This window comes from Pteropus vampyrus, unplaced genomic scaffold (genome assembly GCF_000151845.1).
Source record: "Pteropus vampyrus isolate Shadow unplaced genomic scaffold, Pvam_2.0 Scaffold115, whole genome shotgun sequence".
In the NCBI taxonomy this organism is placed as follows: Eukaryota; Metazoa; Chordata; class Mammalia; order Chiroptera; family Pteropodidae; genus Pteropus; species Pteropus vampyrus.
The window spans coordinates 3,402,009-3,428,900 of NW_011888896.1; the positions used below are offsets into that span (position 1 = coordinate 3,402,009).

A 26,892-nucleotide genomic window follows, 5' to 3' on the forward strand; every position below is an offset into this window, starting at 1 on the left:
AGCAGCCGGGCCTGCTCGGGATCATTTTAGAGTCCCGAAGTAGACAGGGAAAAAAGTTCACACTCAGCTAAGCGAAGGAATGTGACTTGCCTAGATTACTTTGGGACAGGTGAGTTACACTTGCCAAGGTTACAAAACGCCTTCAGGGGGCGCATCTAGTCCCCGGATAAAAGTCCGTGGGTAGAGGAGGAGGAGGGCAGACGCTCAGGTCCACCTTGGCAACTTGCCTGAGGCCGGGAAGCCCAGCGAGGCATTTTAGCTTCCACCGCTCTTGGTCGCTCCTCTGACAGAGACAGGAGGAAGCGCGGAGCCGGGGAGGGCGTCCTGGCTGGGTGTCCCGTCCGGCCAGGAGCTGGGACATTTCGAGAGGAGCCTTCCTGGGTTTCTCCCAACCCAGGCAGCCAGGGCCGCGGTCACACCGCAGCCAAGAGGCGCGCTCTGCGGTTTCTCCCTCCTCCCCCCCACTGCACTCACGCCCACACTCAGGGCGCCCCGCCCCTTCGGCCTTATAGAGGGGGACCGGCACCGCGGCGCGCCCGGGAGCCTGCGCTTCCCGGAGCCGACGGTGCGGCTGCCCGCGAGGGCCGAGAGCCCAGGCGCCGCGGCTGCAGATGTAGCAAAGTGAGGCGGCGGGTGCGCCCGCACCATGGAAGGCAGCCCCGCCCCAGCGCCAGCCCCAGCCCCAGCCCCGGTCGCCCCGGACCTCCGCCGCCTCCCGCGCCCCGTCTACCCGCTCCCGCTGCAGCTCTCCGAGTGCCGTCCTCTCCTCACCTCGAAGCCAACATGAAGGAGACCCGGGGCGACAGGAGTGCCCCTTTCTGCACCCGCCTTAACCACTCCTACCCGGGAATGTGGGCGCCGGAGCACTCCGCCGAGGCGCGCGGCAACCTCACGCGCCCCTCGGAGACCGGCGAGGATTGCCGCTCGGTGTCCGTAGTCTTCCCGATCACCATGCTGATCACCGGCTTCGTGGGCAACGCGCTGGCCATGCTGCTGGTGTCGCGGAGCTACCGGCGCCGCGAGAGCAAGCGCAAGAAGTCGTTCCTGCTGTGCATCGGCTGGCTCGCCCTCACCGACCTGGTTGGGCAGCTGCTCACCAGCCCCGTGGTCATCGTCGTGTACCTGTCCAAGCAGCGCTGGGAGCACCTCGACCCGTCCGGGAGGTTGTGCACTTTCTTTGGTCTGACCATGACTGTCTTTGGGCTCTCCTCGCTCTTCATCGCCAGCGCCATGGCCGTCGAGCGGGCGCTGGCCATCCGGGCGCCGCACTGGTACGCGAGCCACATGAAGACGCGCGCCACCCGCTCCGTGCTGCTCGGGGTGTGGCTGGCGGTGCTGGCTTTCGCCCTGTTGCCGGTGCTGGACGTGGGCCAGTACACCGTCCAGTGGCCCGGGACGTGGTGCTTCATTAGCACCGGGGGAGGGGGCAATGGGACTAGCTCTTCGCACAAGTGGGGCAACCTTTTCTTCGCCTCCACCTTTGCCTTTCTGGGACTCTCAGCTCTGACCATCACCTTCGCCTGCAACCTGGCCACTATTAAGGCCCTGGTATCCCGTTGCCGGGCCAAGGCCACGGCGTCTCAGTCCAGCGCCCAGTGGGGCCGGATCACGACTGAGACTGCCATCCAGCTCTTGGGGATCATGTGCGTGCTGTCGATCTGCTGGTCGCCATTGCTGGTAGGTAGTTCAAGGGTATGCAGAGGTCTGGGTGGGGCGCCTGCGGACAATGGACACTTCTCAGAGTGACAGCACCTGCAGGGGTTTGTTTTTAGACACCGAGCATTGGAGAGGCGCTTCTGCCTGCGCTGTCTCGGTTGTGGCTTCACAGTTGAGTTCCTCGCTTACTTGCAGAGCGCCTTCCAAGCGCCGGGCATCGCGTTAGGCTCTGACTTTGCGCACAGGGAGACCACAAGCCCGCTCACATTACAATCAGAGAGAGTAAGAGGATACCCACGTATGATTTCAGTGCGTGTGCTGAAATAGAGGTTTCTCCTGGGTGCATTGGAAACAGAATGGTGATGACAACTGTAACCTAGTTCAAATATCTCTCTCACGTTAAGAGATTCTCAGTCTGCAGAAGTACTCTTCCCTAGTTCAAATATCTTCCCTAGTTCAAATATCTCTCTCACGTTAGGAGATTTTCAGTTCTGCAGAAGTACTCTTCCCCAGACGGCAGATAGGCACAGCCCTCTTGCAGCTTCTGAGCCACGGTGCCTTCTCTCTGAGCAGCAGCCTGCGCTAACCCTTGCAGGCTCACTCTGAACTAGAGGCAGGAGAGTGAAGATACATCTTGTAACTGCAGCCAGCCTCAGCTTTTTGGAATGGTGTTGAGCCCTCTAGAAAGTGGTTGGGGTCGACAGTCAGTGGGCCCCGGAGGCCTGGTAACTCCCTCTGACCAGCTTTGTTTGCCCCATGTGGCAACTATACAGGACTGGGGCCAGGCCAATCCTGGAGTAGGAGTTGGGATTTCCGCATTTCCCAGCTCCTTACAGGGACGCACAATCTGGGAGCCAGCGATGTTTCCACAGGAGCCTTGTCTAACAAACACCCTTACATCATTCTTTCGAAGTTTTCCAGTGATACTTTTAGCTAGAGATGTATGTGGGCACCTGTTGTGTACTAACTCCTGATGAATAGATGCTTGTTTAGGCCCCAAGCAAACTGGTTTAATAGGAGTTTTGTTGCAGAAAGAGCAACCTGGTCACTATGGCAGAGATATAACCAATTATATATTGGACCTGGAAGTTTGTTAGACAGTCGTGAAAAACTTCTGAAACCCATGGACCCAGTTTTCAGAACCCACTAACAGTTTTTTTCTTTTACGTTGGTAAAATATACATAGCGTAAAATTTACCATTTTAACCATGTGTACAGTTCAGTAATATTAAGTACCATTTTAACCATGTGTACAGTTCAGTAATATTAAGTACATCGACATTGTTGTGTACCATTTATAGTTTTAAATCCCTTGCATTTAAAAGTAGAACTATAGTTCCTTTTTTCCTCCCACCCTCTCCTTTTGACAAAGCAGATATTCCAGAATACCTCTGTTTAACTGGCGTAGTATATTTAGAGTACAAGTCTTGGTTCCAAATCAGTGATGATGTGTGGTGACAAGGAGAGTTATGTTGGGACCTAGCAGCCCACAAGTCGCTGTATGGTCACAGTTCTGCATTCCAGGAGCTAGAACTAAGGCTGATGTCATCATGATGGCTTATCAAAACCAGCACCAATTTTAGACATATTTACTTCCATGGTTGAGGAATGGAGTATGTAGGTGGCCAAAAGAACGGAAAAAGAGTTCTAAATAATAAACACTTTACTAAAATGTGGTAATTAACATAACTTTAAAGGCAACATAATATCTTAATCTTTCATAACTTCATTTGAGTCCCACATCTTTGCGTTTACTCTACCACACTTTAAATCCTGGAAAAAATTCAATTAAAACAAATGAATAAAAAGCTTATCTATACAGTTAGCCAGACTTACAGTAGTTGCTTTTTTTTTCTAAGTAGAAGAAAAACTGTATACAGTGGTGTGTCTTTTATTTCAAAACTTTGGTTCCAATACCATGAGCACAGTGGCCTTAGGAAGAATTTAGATCAGTTCTGAAAATTGTAACCTAGGTTGGCCAAACTCACTCTTAAGAAAAACTGTATTTGGAAATAGTCTTATTTAATTTCAATTAATATCTGCATTCAAATAATATCTCTCAGTTTGCAGCATTTTATCAGACACTTTATCAATTTAGTTCTCATAAAAACCTTAAACTAAATTTAACATGTGATTGATTATATTGAAGAGAAGAAATTTAAGACTTCAAAATAGGTACTTTTTAAACTAAAGAAAATGGTTCTATCTTCTGTTTTGTGCACTGTTGAAATTAAATCTCCAGATATCTTCAGAAAGTTCTCCAGTACAAAGTTGGAATTATTTCAAAGGAAAGAAACTGGCAAAACTGCTTTCTTAATAGGTTAGGGAATTATAAGAATAAAAACATTAGAACTTACTGAATTAAATTTTCAGTGTATTAATGTTAAAGTGAGAGATCATTTTATACAACTTTTTTTCTAACTATGGGTAAAATATAGATTCCCTGTTAGTTTTTTGTTGAGCTGGGCATAGAATACTAATCTAATTATTCAAATGCTTTACTTAAAAAGACCCCAAATACATCTTTATCATGAAGACTATCATGAATGTAATAATATTCATTTGTTACTGCTGGAAAAGTTAGCAGAGAAGAGATACTATAATAAGAAAACATCCCAACTGCTACAAGTTCTCACCACATAAACACTTAAATAGAGGTTTATCTATGGCACAGACAAAAGCTTTTTTACTTTCTCTTTTCCTCAGAAACTTTATAAAATAGAACACAAGATGTGAAATTAAGTGAGAATGAAGTGGAAAATTATGTCACATGATAGATGATCTTAGCCACAGATTATGTTTCTATGAGGCATTAAATTGCCATTCTGTTGGAATCAGCCAGTTGACTCAGCATTGTAATCTGTTTGACTTTTTATTATTATTATTTTATTTTTTATGAATTACAGCCACCAAATACTTATAAAATTATTTGACATGATACCCAAGTTTCCAGAAACAGGAATAACCTTAAGGTATTGCAGCATAGTACTCAGAGAAGCTATGAGTACATTTTGTGCTTTTGTAAACCCGGCACGCCCCAAACAGGTAGAATGTGCCTAATACCATAGCTATCTTAAAAAAAAAAAAAAATAGTAGATATAAAGCTAACCATTAACATTGTGAAAAGTGAGGTATGAGAAACAGTTTCTCAACTACAATTTTGGAAATGGATAAAAGCAGCCTTAGAACCTTTTGCCTTTAATCTTGAACCAGCATATTCCCTGTTCAGTATCCACAAATGCAGACAGGGGTGCTTCTATTCAAGAAGATATTTCACAATGTAGCTGTAATTTTTTTTTTTTAATTTAAGGAATCACTGATACATTTCGACAATGAAGTTTGCTTAAATATACATGTAATAAATATATATGATAGATTATTTTACAGAAGTAATGCTGTTTTATAGTATAAAAAAGTGTCGTTTAATTTCTAATTTTCTCTGCCTAAAAATTTTTGTCATATTCAGAATGTCATTTCAGGGAAAATGATTAAACACGTGAATTAGTATTATAGAAAAAAATCCTCTATAACTTCTTGTTTTTATAAGAATTGAGATTATTCAGAATTCTTAACTTTTTTTTTTTTAGTTTACTACAATTCATTTTTGGCACTGTGGAAGGGATATTAAGTAGACATTAAAAATTGGTCAAAGAATGATAATCTATTCAGAGAAGCAGAATTACCACATTTATAAGTGAAACAATTAGAGAACAATACAGGATGGGATGTAATTAATGCTTTTGGCTCTGGTAAGAAAGTCTGTCTGAATTTGCTAGAGTGGGCTTCTGGGAAGAGATGGAATGACATAGCTTGACTTCAGGGCTGAGAGTGAGTGTGCCCAGAAGCCCAGCTGGATAACAGAGTGCGCACACTGGAACCATGGGAAGAATGGCTTGAAAAGGCCCACGGGACCAGATTTAGGTAGTTAGGACGAACATAGAATGAAGATTGTGTTCTTTTGCCAGTTGGCAGTAGAACCTCTTTTTTTTTTTTTTTAATAGGAGAGAGAGTTAAAAAGATTGGCAGGGCTATAAAGTGTGGATAGATTTGAGCTGGAAATGGGAAAGTAAGATCAGTTATGACTTGCTTTTACAGGCTGGTTAGGGCCTTATGGTAGAGATAGTGGGAAGAGATGAGTCAGAGAAGGAAAGGTAAGAGAGAAGTAATATGTTAGAAATGGGCAATTTAAGGAGTGATTAATTCGACCAACATTTCTTACACATCTACTGTCCTATTTACTGTGGTAAATAACCTAATTTAAGTGCGCCCTGTAAGATTGCCACTATTTTCTAAATCACTCAGATGAAGAACTCAAGTATAAAGAACATTAGAATTAGAATAATTCAGAATGTCTGACTCTGAATTTATTTTCAATTGCTGTCGTTGTTGTTGTTGATTTGTTCACTTAGCTTAGATAGAGGCCATGAATTTTAATCCTAATAGTGGCACTGGGCAGGTTATATATCTTTCTGTCTATAAAGGCAGGACTAACAGATATCTAAGGTCTTTTTCCATTTACGTTATTCTCAAGTTTTCTTATTTGGGAGAATCATAGTTCAATGAGACAGAGTGAGAAATTTGGGAAAGAGACTGGTTGATTGCTTTTTGTAAGAATAAGGGATCCTGAGTGACTAAGGCTTTTGGACATGGTATATAAGATGGTGGATTATCCAAACGATATATCCAGAAGCCAATATAACTTGAAGAATGAGATAAAACAGAGCTAAAAAAGGCAGATTTTTTATTTTGAGTTTATCAGAGAGAGCCAAGAATTAAACAGTTCTTAAGCCAACAGATTTGAAGAAATTCAGATGGTCTAGAGTTGTAGCAAAATTGTGACTCATTGGGTTTTCTCTGTTGAAAAAGCTGTAAAGGTCAATAACTGAATTAAGAAAGTTTCCACAGGTTCAGTTTTCTGGGAATGACAGTCAGGAGTATGCACTACAAGCATTTGGAACAGATGATGATTCCTCTGGGGGTTCTGAGGAGTGATAGTGAGCGATACTGGGTGTCTTGTTTCAGTTTTTAGTTTTGGCTTTGCATTGCAGGGAAGCAGTAGGGGGAAATGCCCCCCCAAAACTCCTTACATTTCTGTAGCATTTTTTTTTTTTTTATGGTGACATAGGTTAATGAAATCCAATAAGTTTCACCTGTATACTTTAACAGTAAGGCACATATATGTATTTACACTGTGTGTTCACCTCCCATAGTTAGATTTCTTTCTGTCACCACATATTTGACCCCCTTTACCCTGTCTACCTCTCCTCTCTTCTCTCCCCTCCACCCTCTAATTGTAGTATTTTTATAATCCACCAGTGTTCTGCATTTATCTCATTCATGCCTCATGACTCTAAGATCTACAACTGTAATCTGTCAGATTCTGACATTGCCTTTTTCCTCAATTCCTTACCATAGAGGTAAAAAGTTTGTATTTCAATTCCCACCTTGCTTCTTGAAGATTATTAGATGGTCTCTCAAGTCCCCTTTTTCTCTATAAAAAATTCCAACTTTCATAGGTTAAAAAGGTTAAGTAAAGAAGGAGCCTAATTTTTCTGGGGTTCCTCATATTTTGTCTCCTGTTTGTCAACATTTCACAGTAAACATAGTGATTCATTCTTATACAGAAATGATAATTGGACAGCATGTGACTTTTTTAATGAGAGTTACATACATACAAACACACACACTTGGGGAAGTAGCACTACAAAGTGGAAATTCTCCGTGACTCTGTTCTCTTTACTCAAAACACTTCTCTCTCTGTTTTTATTTTCACTTACCACTTCACCCCTTAGTCATTCAAAAATAGCTGCCGAGCAGTCATCCCTCTAGGGCTGGCTAAGGTCTCAAGTTAGAAGTCACTTTGTTAGAGAAACCTTCCTCAATCTTCTCTAGGCTTGCTTGGGTACTCTGGTCCTTTAGTCCCACAGCACCTACTTTGCATTTTCCTGACATAGTCTGAGTCACACTTCACTGGACATATTGAGGGTAGGCACAGTATTTGTCTTGTGCGTTGGTTGTTTTTTTTTCCCCTTTAGGAACTATCATAATTGCCTCTCTAATACATGCTTGTTGACTGAATATCTAAGCACCCAAATCAGAAGACAGGGTCTGGTCCCAGTTACATGAGCAATTAATTGTGCAACCGCAGATAATTTACTTGATATTTTTGTGAATGATTTTTTTTTTCTTCTCTGAAATAGTAATGAAAACTTAGCTACCCAATCTATTTCACAGGATTGTAATGAAAACCAAGATGTTTGTGAGAATAATTGGGGATATCCTGTCCGTATTAGGAATACTACCATGGTATTTTACTAGATGATAATGTTGACTTGCGTTCAGATAGAACTTTCTCCCAGGAACCTGGAGAAAAGAGACAAATGATGTTTCACAGCTTAATTAGTTATAGTTCACTAGGCAGAAAATGTGGTGGAGAATATAACCTTTTAGAAAAAAATAAAATAAGAAAAATGATAAACCACATGTGCATAAACTTTTACAAGATATTATAATTCATCCTTCCTCTCCTTCCCTGCTGCCATCTCTCTTCTGCATTCTCTCAGCTCTAGAATCCTTTTTTCCTCAGAGCTGCCAGTTAACTAAATCTAAACCATGCCGAATCCCATCACCCCTTTTTCTTAAACCTGAGGAGTAACCACTACTTTGTGCTTTGAAGACCTCTGCCACAAGTCTGGAATGTGTTCCCTATCTTTGCAGTAAGGCACTTTTTCCTGTCTTTGTATGCTCAGACCTGTCTTCATGCAAATGTTTGAGTTGAATTAATTGTGCATCTAGCTATTGTCCTAGGTCAGATCATTCTGCAAACTTCCTAACTGTAGAGCTTGTGCCTTGCTTGTTCTCATCTCTTTACAAATGACCAGAATTGTTGGGGCTGAACAGAATCTGACTCACAACCCAAAATTGAGTTTACACAAGCCTTAAATCAAACCAAAGCATGAGAATCATAGTTTTAAAATGCCTCAGAGTTTGACTAGGTCCTGACAAGGCATTAATATTATTTGTGGCCTGAAAATAACACGGAGTGTAATTTTCTGAGCAAGTGGCCCACCCAAACATTCTCTTGGGCAACATCCATAAGGAGGACATTTCAATGGCTGACCATAGCACTTATTCAAAATCTACATATTATTTTACCAGTACTGATTTTCATGATAGGCATTTAAGGATCATAAAGCTAAAAATGAAAGATAGTGGCAGAAATGGAAGAGGAGGCTTGATTTTTCACACCTTAATTCTGTTGAAAAGAAGGAAATTAGCTATTAATTTAGATTAGAGTCATGTAATGTAAGGACAGGATAAATCCTATACCAAACAGCATTACTATTTTAAAAAATCTTGGTAATACAAAAAACAAGAGGTCAAGTTGGAGCTGGATGCCTATTTATTTTAAGCAATTATTGATCCAGAAAAAACCAGGTGTATTTTTAAAAATATACTTTTCACTGATCCTTTGATATTTCCTAAAAGTAGATTTGATCTTTTTGTTCTTCTTTCTGAATACTTAACTAGTATCATTTTCTGTGATTGAAAATATGCTGCTGTCAGTGTGATTCATAAACATTTTTTAAAAAGAAATGTGTTGTTAATGTTGAAAATGATGAAAGGGAGTTGTAAAAGATAAGATGCATTTTGGGGAATTCACCAGACAGTAAGGGGGAACTCTTATTGCAGTCTTGATGTATGACATTTTCTTGATAACGTCCTACTTACTACTAACCACTTTGTTTGAGTCAGGTGACGTGCACACACCTGCGTTTCCCAAATTAGAGAAATATTTCAACAGTCACAAGGCACGAATGGCAGTTATTAAGTGACCACTGACTCGTGAGCACTCCTCTCTGTTCCATGAGAGGAACAAAATAAAGTAACTGAAAAAGTAGGTGAGGGCCACAGAGAGAACAAGGCACCGGAAGACGAAAGACCTGGGTTCTGGTCTTGGCTTTTCCACCGCATGATAGAAGTCACTTTATCTTTCTGGTTTCCTTTTCCTCTCAGTAAGATAAAAACATTATCAACTCTAACCTTCACTTCAGTTCTGACTTCCCAGGGCTCTAAATAGATAAAATTGTCCCTGTCAGACATAATATATTAGAAACATGGGAGAAAATGCCCAAAGACTTCTTAAGAAGAAGGATAGAAATGTATAGAAATAGACAAAGTACATCATGCATTCTTTTATACAATCATTCTTTAAATATTTATTGAGTGTTTGCTATGTGCTTGTCACTCCGCTCACTCTGGTGATATAATGGTGACCAGGGCTGAATCGTATGGTTATATGTGTTGAACAGTTACATATCCCTAGGTGGCCCTATTCACACTGTATCCTTTGTGACTGTCACTCCTTTTTGGGCAGTGTGCAACCTGTGCTATCCTTGGTAACGGTATGCCAAGCAGACATGCTATTTTCTTTCATGAAGCTTTTAATATACTAAAGTAGACAGACAGTTAATAAACAGTCATTCCAATAAACAAATGCAACCAGTCTGATGGGTCATTACTGTGAGTGCTCTCACTGTCACACGTTACCGCTACTGCAGATTGGCCTTGTCTGGGCAGGAAGGCAGTGCTGGTCCACTGCAGCTGGAGCAATGTCCCTGTCCAGGCTGTAGTGGGTCAGTGCTTGGATGTCATAATTAGAGGGGACATGAATTCTCATCTATGACTCCAGCCATAGAGCTCAGCAGTAATTCCCCAGAGCACAGCCACTGAGCTAGAGAGTATGGACCCAAAGGGCGGCTGGCCGCAGGCCACGTACTGTCAGGAACCAGCCCGCCCTCCTGGGTCCTTAGGCTCTGGGTTGTACTCAGATCACCTCCTGAGTCATTTGCCTTTCCCTTCCAGTGAGTTTTCTTTTAAGACTTTCCATGTCTTTTCCCTCTAGTGAATATAGCCAGAGCCATTCTGCTCTGAGTTTCTTGACCTCAGATCTTAGGAGAGCAGGTTTAGTTTCTAGGCTTCATTTTTTCCAGAAGGCCCAGGGCCCCCTACGCATGATGGCTTACCTCTTCCCAAATAACCTGCAGTATATACCAGGAATATCGTGAGGATTTCACTTTGTTATACCACATTAATGTCTGCTTTGTAAATCTACTTATTCTATATTTAGCAAAGTAATATGATTCTTGCTTCTGTAACATCTGCTCCCCTGTGACTTGCTCTGCCCACCTGAACAGAGAAGAAGCTTCTAGCAGCTCCTTGCATGCATCACTAAAACAAAGGGCAGGCATGTTAGGAAGGTCAGAACAGGGTGTGCTGCGAGAGTGCTAAAGAGGACCCCCTCTTGCTATATTGGTAGGGACTGAGGCGCTTACAGACTGCCTCACTGAGAAAATGTCAATTATGAAGACTCCTGAAAGATGATGCTTTGAGGAAGCAAGAGCAGCATGTGAATGGAAATTGCTGGGAGCATTGGGGAAACTGGAGGAAAACAAGATAGATGGATTAGCATGAGTAAAAGAGAGAATGCCTTTGAGATGAGGCTAGGAAGGAAGGCAGGGCCAAACCATGCAGAACCTTGTCATTTTTGTTTGGGAGTTTAAACTTTAATCTGAAATACGACAGAAAGCAACTAAAAGCTTTGAGTGAGGGAATGATTTGTTCTGCTTTATGTATTAAAAAAGATCACTCAGGTTGCCTTACGATTTGGAGAAGTAGGGCAGCAGAGCCCGAAGACTGAGGTTAGATGGAGATGTAAATAAGGAAATAAATAAATAAGATGTAAATAAATAAGGAAAAAACATTTTTTCTTTAAGTGTTGCTTTAAATGAAGGGAAGGACATGACAGCAAAGAATTAGTGGAAAGAGGGAGTCTGTGAAGCACAGAGGAAAAAATTGAGCCAGGTGTGTTGGGAATGGTAAGCAAATCTGTTTTCGTTGAAGTATGTTTGAGAATGTCAAGAAATATTCTGAGTCAAATAGGGATTAAAGGGAGAGGGAAGAAGGAGTACATTGGTAGATTGCCTTGAAGATTAGGAATGGGACTTTGTATTTCATTTTAGGCAAGTCGTATTGTTTTTCTATGCTTCTTTTTCATATTTTTATAATAAGAAGGTTCACATTATAAAATCTCTTGGTCATTTAGTGAAACAACCCATCTAATATTTGGTCTCTTTCTAGAATATTCTTGGTGAAATTGTCTACACTTTGAACACCTTTAGTTGTAAGAAATTTATTGCTTTTTAAGGAGCACAAATAATTTTATTAGAACCAAGCATTATGCTGGGCACTTTCTCACAAATAATTTTCTTTATTTTTTGATAACCTTACTGGGGTAAACAGTATTCTCTCCAATTTACAGATAATAAAGAAACTAAAGCTGAAAGGGGTTGAAAGATTTGTTCAAGATAACAGAGCAAGTAAGAGGTCAAGGTAGGATTCAAAGGCCAAGCTCTTTTCTCTAAGCCGCGGTTCCTCAGAGTAGCCCAATACATCTTGAGTCATTCTTTCTATTAGGAAAATTTTATGTTCTTTATATTGATTGCATTAGGGTGGTACTAATTCTAGTCCATGGTTTACATGGAACAATATCAAATTTAATTAGAGACAACTTTTATGTTTAAAGTTATATGATACTATACTTCTCTGTTAGCTATCAAGGAGTTCCACTAAGTTTAGGAACAGCAAAATAACATGAAATAATCTTGACAATGTCAGTGGCAGGAGCCACGATGTATTAATTAATTTAAGCAACACTTCACTGAATATTGCTTGTGTGTGAATATCACTGTGCTACAACCTGACAGAACAAATGGTATGGTCCTTGTCCTCAAGAAATATGTTCTCTACTAAATGATTTCATGGAGAAACTTGAGGTTATGTCTCAAAAAAGCAATGTTATTCTCCATTGTCAATTTCGAATATAGGAACAAAGCTGAGGACCATTTAGAATTCATTTATCCATTCATGCATCCAGTGATTATTTATTGAGTACCTACTATGCGTCAGGCCCTATTCTAGGCGCTAGAAATATAGTATTGAAATAGACAGACTAGTTTCCTCCTCTTGAAGAACATGCATTCTAGTGGAAGGAGAAAATCAGTCAACAAATAAATAAGCTAGAAGTTAGAATGTGATAAATACTGTTAAGAAAAGAAAACAACATGATGTGATAGAGGGAGCCTGGGAAACTTTATTGGGGTGTCAGGGAACAATGCCTCTGAGAGGTAACATATAAACTGCAGACTGAATGAAAGGAAAGAACCAGGTATGAACAATCTACAAGAGCATTCTAGGAAAAGGGAACAGCAAAGGCCCTCACCTGGTGTGTTCAAGAAATAGAAAGAAGGCCAGTGTGACTCAAGTGAAATAAGAAGGGAGGGAGTGGAATGCTGTAAATTGAGGTCAAATGTCATGTTGGGGCATGTAAGTCCATATTAAGGAGTTTCGATATTATTTTAAGAGAATACTGGAAGATTTGAAGCAGGGGAATGACATTAATGGTTTATGTTTTTAAAAGATCTTTCTGGTGGATTGGTAGCTGTGTGAAGACTAAATTGCAAAAAGGCAAGAGTGGGGGTGGGGAGACCAGGTAGAAGGTATTGAAGTTGTCTAGGTGACGTGATGATAGCTGAGACGGAGGAGCAGAAGTGAATGTATTCACAAAAGTGTTTTGGAGACAGAGTTTACAAGACATTCTGAAATTTCTCATGGTTGGATCTCGAGATAATCATGCTAAGTGAAATTTCTCTAATGGCTATCCTGTGACTCTGACAAGAAATAGGGCCCTCTCTTCTTTTGGGGGGCCTCTGGTGCTGAGGCGGCTATCGGTCCGCAAATGGTTTTCCATTTGGCTCCTTGAGAAGGAAGTTACTGCTCCCAGCTTGCACAGCTAGTAACGAGCAGAGTCAGGATTAAGTTCTGTCTGATGGGTACTATTTTATTTTTCTGAGATACAAGTCAGAATAGGCACACAGAAAAAGAGAAGTAAGCAAAGGTTTGCTCACGAAATAATAGGATATCATAAGAATCATGACCCCCAGAACAAGATCCAGACCAAGTTAAAGCAAGCTATCTTAAGAAATTAAAAAATTTAAAAAAAAAAGAAAAAAAGGGAGGAGATTGCTTGAATCACATAAATTGCAAGGGTTGCCAAGAGTGGAGGTGGCCCTATGGAATTCTGAAGCCAGGACTCTTTATCTCTCACTTTTACTTCTTGCCATGTGTCAAAATCCTCAATTTATGCTCTGCTTCTAAGAAAACAACCTAAGACATAGCTTTGCAGCTCATTGGCCAGGTCCTGTGTTCTTTTTTCAAAGCCTTAGGTTATTAGGCTTATATTTACAATCTGCATGTAGGGTTTTAATTTTGCTTTTATAGCAATACACTAGAAGGACTGCTTCGATATAGATCTTTCTTTCTCTTCCTTCTTTTCTCTCTCCCTCTCTCCCCTTTCTCTCCTTTCCTTCCTTCCTTCCTTTCTTTTTTATTACTTTTTTGTTTTATTTTGTGAATACAAGAAACAGACATGACATAAAGTCTCAGGACTCTGTTTCATCTTCAAAGACTAATGTGAGTTTGGTTAAGCTACCATTAAAGATTTAGGCTCAGAGAATTGTCCAGAAGTGAGTTAATGTAAGGTTTACAATGGAACGGAAGTGGCTGCATAAAGCTCTGAAAGCTCACACTTTGTTGCAACCATAGTGAGGAGACCAGAGAAGAGAAAAGAAGTTCTTTTTAAATTTTTTTCCATAAAGAGTGAGTTATAGTCTGGATTGATGTTAATCTGGCAACTTTCTCAGTAGATATGCTAACAGCCAACTTGCTGAATGGCAGATTTTTAAATTTATTGAATGTTAGCAATTTCCTCCAAGAATAGACTAGACTTTGCTTGGATTCAAAAGTAAATTTTTTAACATCGGCTTTTGTTCTATAAAAGATATTAGGGAACATTTTGAATTTTCTTTTTCTCTAGCATTATTTCTAATTAAATTATGCCATAGATCAATTTTTAAGAAGCATAGCAATGTCTTCTCACTTCAGAGCTTTAGTCTCCTCCCTAAATTTGGTTCTTGGCTGCAAACACCAGAATGTGACTCCAAACACCAACGGCACATGCGAAAAAGGTACTGGGGGCTCACAGGATATCGAAGGTTTGGAAGTCAGGTTTGGAAGTCAAGCAGGAACCTGGCTCATCTGGGTAGTGAGCATCAGGCCCCACTGCCTGCTGTAGTATGCTGAGTGCTGTAAGGGTGAATCAGATGTCTAAGAGTTCCCCCTCCTTTGTGTATCTTTCTTAAGATTAAAAGTCCTGGGTGCAAACCAGACTGCTTCAGCGTGGCTTTTTACCACCTGGCTATATCAAGGGGTCACTAGAAAAAGGATCAGCACCTGCAGAATCGTGTTCTTGAACTAAGAGGTGATAGTGGGAAGTATGTGCTGGGATCTCTCTCCTACTTAGAATATGTAGAAAAAGTTTTTTGAAATTGGAGTATTAATAATAAAAAGTACGGGTTCATTGTTACCATATAATTAGTTTTTAGAAACGTTATGACAGTAATGTATATTTCAAGCCGTGTGCGTGTGTGTGTTCATGTCGCTATGTGGAGTTGGAGTGGCAGCTGATGGAAAGGAAGCTGAGAGACTCACAACACAAAAGGACATAGTTCCTGAATGCCTACTATGTGTAAGTACTTAAGAATTACAGTGTTAAGTCCTTTACATATATTATTTAATCTTCACAACAGTTAATCAGTTTGGGATTTTTGTCTCCATCTTTCAGTTGCACCTTCTAAGAGTCTAATGATTATACAACTTTCCCCAACCATAGCCCTAGAAATTGGTAGATATGTTTTTTTTTTTTTATGCTGTAATGCTCTGTTTCATATTGGTTGTCTCGTTTTTATTAGCTTATTAAAATATTTTCAAATTACTTCTTTGAAAATGTACGAAAAAGAACAGATTGATTGAGAATAGTCAATAATCACCGAAGTGACTGAGTCAGAAAATCACAGTGATTAAAGATTTCCTGCAAAATCTTTGTTGATTGAGGAATTGATTAGCCTTCTTAGGACTCGGGTTTCTATATAGAACATATTATAGAAATCTCTATAGAAGGTAACAAGAATTTTTGCTTGTCCTACAATAATCTTTCAAAGGATTCCATTCACTGTGATACTTAGAATTTCAAGTTTTCTGTAAAGGTGTGGCATAAATTTCATTCGGTTCTGTCTGTCTATTCAGGCTTAGAACACTCACATGCAGTGGTAAGGGTTTACTAGGCAAACATTTTTCAACTAATACGACTCACAAATATTATTCTTTTTACTAAACTATTTATAAAACAAATAAAACTGTTTATTGAGTTCCCTTTGCTTAGTGGGAAAGTGTTTGACTACAGTCAGAATTAGAAAATTTGTTTTGACGGTTTTAAAACTTCCAGTATGTTACAGTGCATTCTTGGAAACCTGCTTTCATCCTTTTTTCTTATAATTACAGAGAAGAGAAAAAGTCTTAGCAAACCTCACTGCATTCACAGAGATTTTCCAGCGTGGAATTCAGGCATGTTACAGTCTAGTACCCTCTCACCAAATTAAATTGGCTTCAGTTTTCTTAATTTAATCCTTAAAATTTTGGATTTGTCCACAGTTACCACTCATTTTCCATTCTTCCTCCAGCATCCCTACCTTCAGTCATAAAGATCTATTTGCAGGTCCTAGAATGAGTCACACAGTTTCACATTTAGCAGTATGAGCTCTTTGTCTTTCAAAACTCTCCAGGGCATCTGCTCCTTTAGGGGGCAGTGCTCCCTTGACCCTGGAGATGGATTTAAATGCCCCTCCTCTAAACTGCTTAGGCCTGTACATATCTTTTGCACGTAATTATGCACAATTATATTTACAGTTGTAATGATATTTATTATGACAGCGAGGATTATTGCCCACAGTAGGCAAATGCTTACTTTACAGCGGGCACAGAGCTAAGCATTTCACAATCTCATTTTGTTCTGTCAACAACACTAGGAAGGGATACTGTTATCTCCTTTTTCAGATGAGGAAATCAGTTTTGAGATGTTAAATAACTTTCCCAAGGTCACAAAGTTAACAAAAATAGGATTGACTTTCAAATCCAGACTTGTCTGATTTTATAGCCTATGCAATGAACCACTAAACTAGATGAACTTTCTCTTGTTAATATCCATTTATTTTTCTGATTCACTGTAAACTGTACACTGCTTAAGAGCAGAGACATTGCCATATTTGTCTATAAATCTTCTTGGACCATAGCAACCACTCAGTAAAAGATTGTGTAATAAATAAAGAAATTGTAATAAAGTGAAAAGGACACTAGATTTGGAATCAGAAAATCGAGGTATAAATCCTGTCCTTAAGAGTTTTACATATATTATGTGATTTCTAATCTTCACATAAATCCTTCAAAGTCGATAATATTTATCTCTTTTTTAAAATTTAATTTAATTTTCTTATTTGCTGGGTAAGCAACTTGTGTTAAAGCCCACAGTTGTTAAGTGGTATTGAGAAAATCGAAACCAAATGTTTTTGATTCCAATACCACCAATCCACCTTGTAATTAATCAGTACCATATATACAGTAAAATTTGTGAGCATTTTTAAAAACATTATATCGTTTGGTTTATTTGTTACTTTTATCATTTCTGCATCGTTAATAGTAATAAAAATTTTTATAAGATTAAAAAATACCTTTCAGATAGACAAGTAAAGGAGACACAACGTTGTTTTTGTAATGGAAGAGAGAAGTTAATTAGAAACAGTAGATGGAAGCACTAGAAAACAGCTGCTCTAATGCCTGGTATCCAAAGAAGAAAAAACAAAAAGGATGTTTGGGAAAGTGCCCTGGGGATAACCATTAAACAATGAGGAATTTCAGCAACAATGGGAAACAGTAAAAATAATAAAGAAAGGGAAAAACAATGCTTCAAAAGATCCTCAAAAGTTTCAGTATATTTATGTTGCCTATGGTGGTTATTAGTATGGCATAAGATAGTGGCTTCAGAATAAAAGTCATAACTGCAAATCCAAAGTTAGGGCAGCCTTTAAAGTTGGCTAATCCAGAAGCTTGGCATTGTCATCAAGGACCAAGACTTGTCCCATCTTTTGCAGTTGGCATTGGCCTCATCCCATCTGTGGCTTGTTCTCCTCAGGTGGTAGGATGATTGCTAGTACCTGCTTCCTAGTTTACCTCTAGCAGGAGAGAGTAGCTGTGTTTTTTTGTGGCTCTCTCCTAAAAATGAAGAAACCTTTCCAATATGTCCTTAGGGAACTTCTCCTTGGATTGCATTGCCTAGTGCGAGGTCCCATCATTATGACTAATCTAGGCACGCTCCAGTACCTAGGGGTGGGATCAGCTCTGAAGCACTTATACTCCCATGAAAACAGAGGTGCTAATGAGAAGGGCAGATGGGATAATGGATGCTGGGCAGTAAATCAATAGTGGACACTACAGTAATAATACCTATGCACTTAAATTGAGAGAATATGTATGGAAAGATCTCAAAAAATATAAAGCACTAGACTTGCACCGTTCAAGATGGTAGCCACTTAGCCACCTGTGGTTATTGGACACTTGTAATGTGATTACTCCAAATTGAGATGCAGTGTAAGTATAAAATACAATCAAATGACGATCAAGTACAAAACGAATGTAAAATGTCTCATTATTTTCATATCGATTACATGTTGAAATACTATTTCAGATATATTTGTTAAATTAAAATATAATTAAAATTAATTCGACATTATTATTTTTATTTTTTTAAATAATGTGGTTACTATAAAGTTTAAAAGTATATATGTGGCTTATATTTGTGGTTTGAGTTACATTTATTTTGCATAGAGTTGCAATTAGACCAATGATTTTCCAATTGTTTTAGGCAGGGAAACTATTTCAATAAATCTTTTTGGAGAAACAGATGAAAACAGCTTTTCTGATTCAATGGACTGGCGAGCTGGATATTTCCACATCTCAATAACATCTATTCACTGCTTCCTGCAAAACCGTTCTTGAAAATACATCAAATACAGTTTTTAAAATGAAATCACCAAAATAATTTTCCCTAAGATGGTAACAGGAATGCTTTTATAATTATTTGCTTAAAATCTTCCTTAGGATGCTAAGTAGTGCAGTAAAAACGGCCTTCATTGAACTCGTATGCTAAGGACAGAGGGAGCTAATGGATTCATGTATTGGGATTTGTTTATCTTCTCACAGGAGTCTGTTCTCATAGGAGTAAGGCATTTGAGTCATGGGAAAATAGCTTTTTTCTTTATGTTATTTTCCTTCTGGTTCCTTTTATATATTTTGCTGTTGGACCAAATGGTAACTCCAAAATAAGTCAACAGATGAGACAAAAGAAACCTAAGGTGGGGAAACATAGAAAATGAACAGGTAAGTTTACATTTTCCTGCATCAGGTATAATGTGAATTTAATATTTTTCAAACTTCTCTCAAATCCGGTACAAATTTTAAATGCTAACCATAATTTAAGTGATTTTGTAAAGTCTAATTTCCTGAAAAAGAAAAGCAGGTTATTTTCCAAAAGGTATTTTGAAATACAAAGTTGATCATTTGTAACATAAATATCACATGACACTTAATTTTCGCCTGCCATCTATATAATGCATGAAAGGAAAGAGTGACTGTGAAATGTATTACAAGACTGCTGTGTAAACCTTAATGGATGATGGAGTTAAAAAGAGACCTGTGCCCCTACTAATATAGCAAGTTACCATTCTGTGGTATGTCATAGCCACACTAGAATTAGAATTCATATACCTAGGAGATGACAGTGAGGGGATCTTATGCTTCCTTTTATCATACTTAACATTTGAAGAAGAAGAATACCAAAAACAATAACACCTAATAGTTACATAGTACTTACTAAAAGTCAGGGACTCTTGAATATTTTACAGTTTGTAATATATCTTTATATCTGTTAACACAGTAAACCAGTGAGCTGAATGGGTTGCAGGAATGAAAGTATTCAATACTGCTACGTGGTATATGCAAAAGGAGAGGGGGCCTCTAGAAATGTGTGATTGAAGATTTCTCCCTTAACACAAACAGTAAAAGTACAGGTTAAAGACACTTATCATAGTTCTCTTTTGAAAGGTTAAAGCGTTAGAGGCTGAATTTCCTGTCATGATCCAGAAATCACGGAAGGTTCTTAATGTGAAAGAAAAAGTGATGCCATTGTGTGACACCTTAAGCCACCCAGGTTGTGGATCTGGTATTGCTCAATTAATTAGCCCCTATTTACAGTTGACAGAACAAGAGTTAACTATAAATAAAGCAGATAAATTTTATGAGGGTGTATTTTGTATTGGAAAAAGAAAATGAATTAATATGGTATAATGTTAAGAAGTTCCTATACTAATACTGACTAAAAGACTAACATTGGCCAGGAATTTTGCAAGTAAATTAAATGGTTATTGATCAGTTATCTGTTAGACTCTGAGGGGCATTTTAAATATTTATTATAATATAGGTATAAGATATAGTCTTATATTTGTGGGCAAGAATTCTATAAGTAAGGAGCACTAGAATCATATGTAACACTTTTATAATAATAAAAGACTTTTGAGTTAATATGTATTATAAATTTGATAGTAATATCTTTATTAAAGACTATGCTGATATGCGTCTTTTGTTTTTGTCTTGCGTGCTATATATATGTGTGTATGTATGTGTGTGTGTGTGTGTGTGTGTGTGTGTGTATATATTTTTTTTTTAACACCTATAGCACCTGGTATTCCTAGGTGGTCTTCCATCCAGGTACTAACCAGGCCCGACCCTGCTTAGCTTCCGAGATATGACGAGATCGGGCACATTCAGGGTGGTATGGCTGTAGACTTGCACTATATTTTTGAAGAAAATATATTAAATAAATGTGTGGTAAGAATTCTTTCTTTCTTTTAGAGTCAATATGTTTTCAAGATTCCATTTGCTTCTCCTGTAAAAATGAGAGTATCGTGAGAACTCCCATTGTTATATTCAACTTGATTCTACAGCCCGACTTGTCAGCTTCAGGGTTACTAATATTCCATTTAAAATTATGAGTGATAAGAAGTGTTTACAGTCCATTAGTACCTAAATTGAAGCTGTCATTCTGGTTAATTATAATAATAGAAAGAAAGAAAGAAAAAAGTCCAGAGCCTTGAATAAGGATAAATATGGATAAATATTGGTGGATTTAACCTCAAGATGAAAATTCTAGATTCTGTTACCTCCAAATGGGTAGGACACTCTGTTTCCCTCCTAACATTCATTCATTTGTTAATAAAAAATATTTAGTAATCTACAATGTATCATATTCTGGGCTAGCGCCTTTATGTGGTAGGCCTAAAATGATAGAAATGATTACTACTCTTGTAAAAATTTTCATCTATTGGGAGAAACTTACCATTAAAAATAGACAACAATATAAAATATTTAGGGGTGATGAAGTAGAGAATTTGGAAAGTCCATATTAAGATGTATCTACTAGGCTTTTGGCAAGGGAAACATAAGATAAATTGATATTTCAAATCTACACACACACACACACACGCGCGCGTGCGCGCGCACACACACACACACACACAAAATAAGTTCAATTAGTCAAGGAAACAAGACGGGAATGTGAGTTATAATAAGGATCCACATTTGTAAAAACCCAGTGCAAAAAGAACTGGCCCTTTTAAAAACTCACAAAAGTTCAAGGTGATTGGGATATAGATGCGAGGATGAGGAATAGTGAGAATTTAGGCTAGACTGCTCAACAGGGGCCAAGTAATGATGAACTTTGAATGTCCATTTAAAGTATTTAGACTTTATACTCAGGGTGATGAGAAGTTACTGAAGAATTTTTCAATAGGAGTATCCTTTGTAAGCAGCATGGAGGAGCCCCAAATGGAGGCTAACAAATCATGTAATAGACTATCGTGGTAGTTCAGACAAGAGATGATGGTGGTCTGGGTTTAGGGTCAATGAGAGTGAAGATGAAAGAAATGATAGGTCAACAAAATGTTAGAAGTTAATTGGAGACTTCATCATTGATTGAATGTGAGGAATATGGCTAATGAGAAACAGAGAGAGAGACATATACAGAGAGAAATGAATCAGGATGAATCAAGAATAAGTCTTAGGTCTGTTTTAGTGACTCCATTCACTGAGATAGGGAAAATTAGTGGAGAAACAACCTTGAGGAAAAAGATAATGATTTCAATTTTGGACCTGATGAATTTGATGTGTGACATCTAGGTAGAGCTGTGCTGTAGGCAACTAAATCGATTAGTCTGGAGCTCAAAATAGAGGTATAGCCTATAGAACTTGGATGGGTTTTGAAGACATTCGAGTGGAAGAGGTCACCCAATGAGTTTATGTACAGCAAGAACAGGTGGCTACTTAAAATAGGACTCAGAAATCCTAACATTTTCAGGATGGATAGAGAGAAAGGAGCCCTTAAAGAAGACTGCAAAGGAGCATCTAGAGAGGTAGCAGGAAAATTAGGAAGAACATCAGAACAAATGACAACCTGAATATTAGGAAAGAGAATGTTTCAAGAACTATAGTCATCAAGGCTACCGTCATCTAGGTCTGATGTTACAGAGAAATCATGTTAAGTAAGTGTTCAATGGATGTTGAAACCTCTTGGTATCCTTGAGAACAGCCCTTCCTGAGGGTTTGTGGCCACTGAGGCAAGGCCATAGGAGGTTTAAGAATAAATTTGAAGATAAGAAGGTAGACAACTCTTTTGAGAAGTCAACAGTGACTTCTGGAGCAGTATATGTAGGTAGGTAAAAAACTGGAGAATGTTTTATTTTCTCAAGGTAGGAGAAACTTAGATATGTTAAAATGATAATGAGAAAAAGCCAAAGTTAAAATTAAATATAGAACAGAAGGAAATAATTGAGAAAATAAGGCCTCTGAAATTCATGTTAGATGGGATCCAGAACACAGAGGGTTAGTCTCGGGTAGGAGACAGGACACTTCTGCCAGTTGAATAAGAAGAAAGAAGGAATGGGTAGTTGCAGGTGCTGAATTTGGTGGCGAGAGTTGAGAGGCCACCTAAACAGCTCGTGTCCTCTGTGAGGTAATCTGGATAGTCGAGAACGTGTGAAATCGTGTTGGATATTTTCAGTGTAAGCATTTTTGTTGTAAATGTCTTCACTGCAAGCATTTTTGCCACAAATATTTTCACCACACAACTAATTTGTTGTAAGGCAATTTCACCATAAAAAATAAAATAACTGGTTGACAATTTGGTTTACATTAGACAGACTTAATGTATTTAGGCTAGTTGTCAGCGATTTCATTTTCCCATTGATGAAGTTCTCACAGTACTCCCATTGTTATATAAATTTTAGCCCCCATATGCTCTATACAGTGACAAGTAGACATGGTGGCCCTAAAATAGTGGATGATAACGTTTTATAATGCCAGATTGCAAAACTATATGTAAAGCCAGATTGCATACTATACTAGAAAATGATAGCATATCAATTTGCACATTATTTGGTGAACACTGTTATCCCTCCCACCTGTCGAAACCAAAAGTTTACAAACTATAGAAAATATAAAAGAGGAGGCCATTAATTCACAACAGTCTTCGAGAGCGTTAATGCTCTGTTCTTTAGGTGCAAATTGATGCCTCTCTTAATGAAGGAAGAAATTGTAGGAAAAAAGAAAAAGTGTGATGCCAAAGAGGTAGAAAAAAATCGTATAATGCTATGAAAGAAAGACTTTGAAGACAATGTATTTTCATTTTTCTCAATGGTCTTGAATTTTGTTAATTTTTTTGTTTCATGATGTCTTTTTTAATGTTCCTTTTTTATTTCTGTTGTTTTATCTTTTATAGTGAAATTGTCTTTCTGTCAATTAGTTTTGCAGTGAAAATGCTTGCAACAAAGATGTTTATGGTAAAAATACTTATGGCAAAAATACCTAGAACTGTATGGAAATAGCTGCTGTGGTGAATGAGAAAGAGAGAAAGAGAGAGAGGGAAATATCTTACAGGGAATGAGACAAGTTGGGGACCATGAATTCAAAGAGATTCCAATCTGCGCATAGTCAGCCAGTGTCAGTGCCAAATACTAGACGTGTCTGTTCAGATCCCTCTGTGAGGTGAAGTCTTCACGGAGCACAGGTCCAAAATAGTGTCATTTTGACATGAGACCAAGTTAAATAAAAATTTATCATGTCAGGTTACAGCCACAATCATTAGCCCGCACTGAATACTGGCTGTGGCACAAGAAGGGGGTTCTTCAGCACGTCACAGCTGTACTGTCCACAAATCATAGAGGCCAGTAATTTACTGCTAAACATCACATTTTCTTTAATAAACTATAATTAATTTGTTGATTAGGTTAAGTGTTTTGATCAGTTGTAGAGTGTCAAACTGTTTACTTATTAGCTGTTACATTATGCATACGTCAGCTACCTAAGAATTCAAGCTAAAATGAACACATGATGGTTCTAGGATGGAATGCGACACCAATATTTTACCAATAAATTATTTAATAGGTTTCTGTTTATATCTAACCTTCCCACTATAAACTTACTGCTTCTTTTCCAAATGTGAAAATAACGTATTTATTGTGGAGAATTTGGAAAACAAAGAAGAATATAGAGAAGGAAATAGAAGTTGCCCAATTCCTACCCAGAGATAACTGCTTCTAGTATTTTACTATATATACACACGGTTGTTTTTAATTGGATTATACTATGTAATAAACATTTGTTTTCACTTTTCCTATCCTGAACATTTCTTCATGTTATTAAATATTTTTCAGAAACATGATTTTAAATGACAGCATTGGAATACACATATATTATGTATATTGCATATGTTATGCAAATCAATGGATGTTCCACGATTTAAACAGTTCCCTACTGTTGACCATTTAAGTTTTTCTAATTTTCTTTTATATTGAGTTCGATAGTCCTTCATGCCTTAGTTCACACTTCTGATTCCTTCCTTAATCATTTAGCTGCTCTTAATTGTCGCTAATACTGTGGTTCTCTGAGTAGATAATAGTAGGATTGAGCATTTGGATTTAAATGAAACTATATTTGGGCAGAAAAAAACTATCTGAACTATAAACATTTTCAAGGATAATGTTCTTTAGACCTTGACAAAGACACATTCTCTAGATTTTCTCTTGACACCTGGGATATAAAGGTTTGTAATATAGTAAAGATAGCACTTCTGACATGTGTATCATAAAGCTGTAATCCAAGGAATGAATACTTTTATAGGGTAAATTTTTGCCTTCCCCCACTCAGCCAGAATTTGAATACTTACTTAGCTACTGACATTTTTTGACCATTCTAATAGAAAGATAAATATTTATCTAGACATAACATGTGCACCAAGCTATACTGAGCCAAATTGCACAGAATTTACAATTCATACTAATTGAAAGGAGAGAGTAATTCTTATGTATCAAATAATGTGATAGCAGGCTGCCTACTTATTTATAATTTCGAGTTTCCTATGTAGTGATTAGATAATGGTTCTGCATTACCAAACATTTTTAAAGTGCAAATTTGAGGGTAGTTTTTAAACCACTCTACTAGGTAGAAATTTAAGGAAAGCAGACAAAGATAAGACATACATTTTCTTGCAGTATTTCTCTAAGCATCCACTGTTGTTCCTGTCCTGGAAGCATATGCAATATAGTGCAATAGCCTGGAGTTTGGAAAGAGGTATGTTATGTAAATTGAAGGCGTTAATTATTCTTATCTCATTTAAATTTTTGTAACCGCACTACCGGATGGAGAAGCATTATTAATCGTTTTAGAGAAGGGAAAAATAAAGATCCAAAGTTAGGTCATTGGTCCCCAAACTAGAAGCAGAGCAGAGTCAAATTTATGGCAGGTCTTTAAACTTTTGGTCAGTGCATTTGCCTAAGTCTACTACTTATTAAAAAAATCTCCCCTTAAAGCTTCATGAATCCAGTATCTTGTCCTCCTCCGCTGTCCACTCTCTAACTTTGTAATTTTCCTCTCTCCTCTATTTACCAAAAGACACACTTGGGATTTTCCTGAAGAGGAATTTTCTTTTTTCCTCCACACTTTTTAACTTTCAGTTTCTTTCTTCTTCTTCTTCTTCTTTTTTTAAAAATTAAATCCTTACTCCTTTTTCAGCTTTGTCCTAGAATTCATCAGAAAAACTTAACCATAGAAGTATATGCGAGGCCATCCAATCCAACAGCTGTTTACTAGTGAGCTTAATAAAACACAGAGTAAATGATTTGCCTAAAGTCATAAGTGGTAGTAGAGCCAGCAATAGAATTTACTTCTTCTGATTCTTAGTTGTCTACTGTTGTTTTGAAAAATTTTATAAAAATTACATAATAGTTAAGATAAGATTACACAACTACTAGTAATTTTTAAAATATTTATGAGCTGTTTATATTCAAAGTTTTTAGATTAGATAATGCAGGAGAAGGAGAAGCTTCTGAAACAGTAGTCTAGAATGCTGTGATGATTTGGCAACCTCAAAAACAGAGTTGTAACCGGACTGGAAAGACTACAATTATTTCTTTAATCTAGAGTGAAACTTCTTCCCATGATAATTCTTCAAATTATGTAAGTAGTTTAAAGGGCTCATACTGGTTTCAGTGTATTATAATATAGAACATTTGTCAATTATAGAGGGAATTTCCAGTAAAGCAGGTTGTTCTCCCAGGCCTAACAACAGAGGATTATGAAAAACAAAACAGATAAAAATTGGCTGTGAAGAAAAGTGTTTTTACACATTTACATTAGAAATAAACTGGAAATGCATAAAAGCCACATAATAGATCCTAAGGACAAGTAACCAATTTTATTCCCTCCCCTGAAAGTTATTTTTCTGGGTTCACTCATTTATCATCTTCATTAGATATTTATGGCCTATAACCCAAGACACTTTTGAACCAAGAAGTGAAATACTAAAGATTTTTAAATGTGTAGTTTTGAATCCTGCTGCAATCAAATCCAATCCAAATGCAGAATACTAAAAATAATCTCCCCAGTTTGTGTTTTGCACGTTTCAAAGATCATTATCACTGGAGAGGAGACAAATCATTTTTTTCCCTTAAGGATGGAGCAAGGTAATTGCCTTTGACACTACCCAGGGATAGAGAATTTAGAAGTCACAGATATAGTTGTGTTCCTCGTTATCACGGGTACAAAAAGAGCTCTCTATTCCTGCTAATAACCAGGGGAGAAGTGAGAAGTCTGGGAGAGTCACGTGGATCTTGGGGAAGATGC

At 38.1% G+C, this 26,892-nt stretch overlaps 1 protein-coding gene and 1 pseudogene across 4 annotated transcripts in view; one reads left to right on the forward strand and one right to left on the reverse strand.

Moving 5' to 3' along the window:
• Positions 1-556: 556 nt before the first annotated feature.
• PTGER3 (prostaglandin E receptor 3) overlaps positions 557-26,892 on the forward strand; it is a 168,979-nt gene continuing 142,643 nt past the window's right edge. For all 4 annotated transcript variants that reach the window (XM_011365705.1, XM_011365702.1, XM_011365704.1 and 1 more), the window contains exon 1: positions 557-1,677. In XM_011365705.1, the coding sequence (XP_011364007.1) occupies positions 784-1,677 (894 nt within the window). In that variant the 5' untranslated portion in view covers positions 557-783. The remainder of the gene's footprint in view (positions 1,678-26,892) is intronic.
• On the reverse strand, positions 20,387-20,505 carry LOC111743512 (annotated as a pseudogene).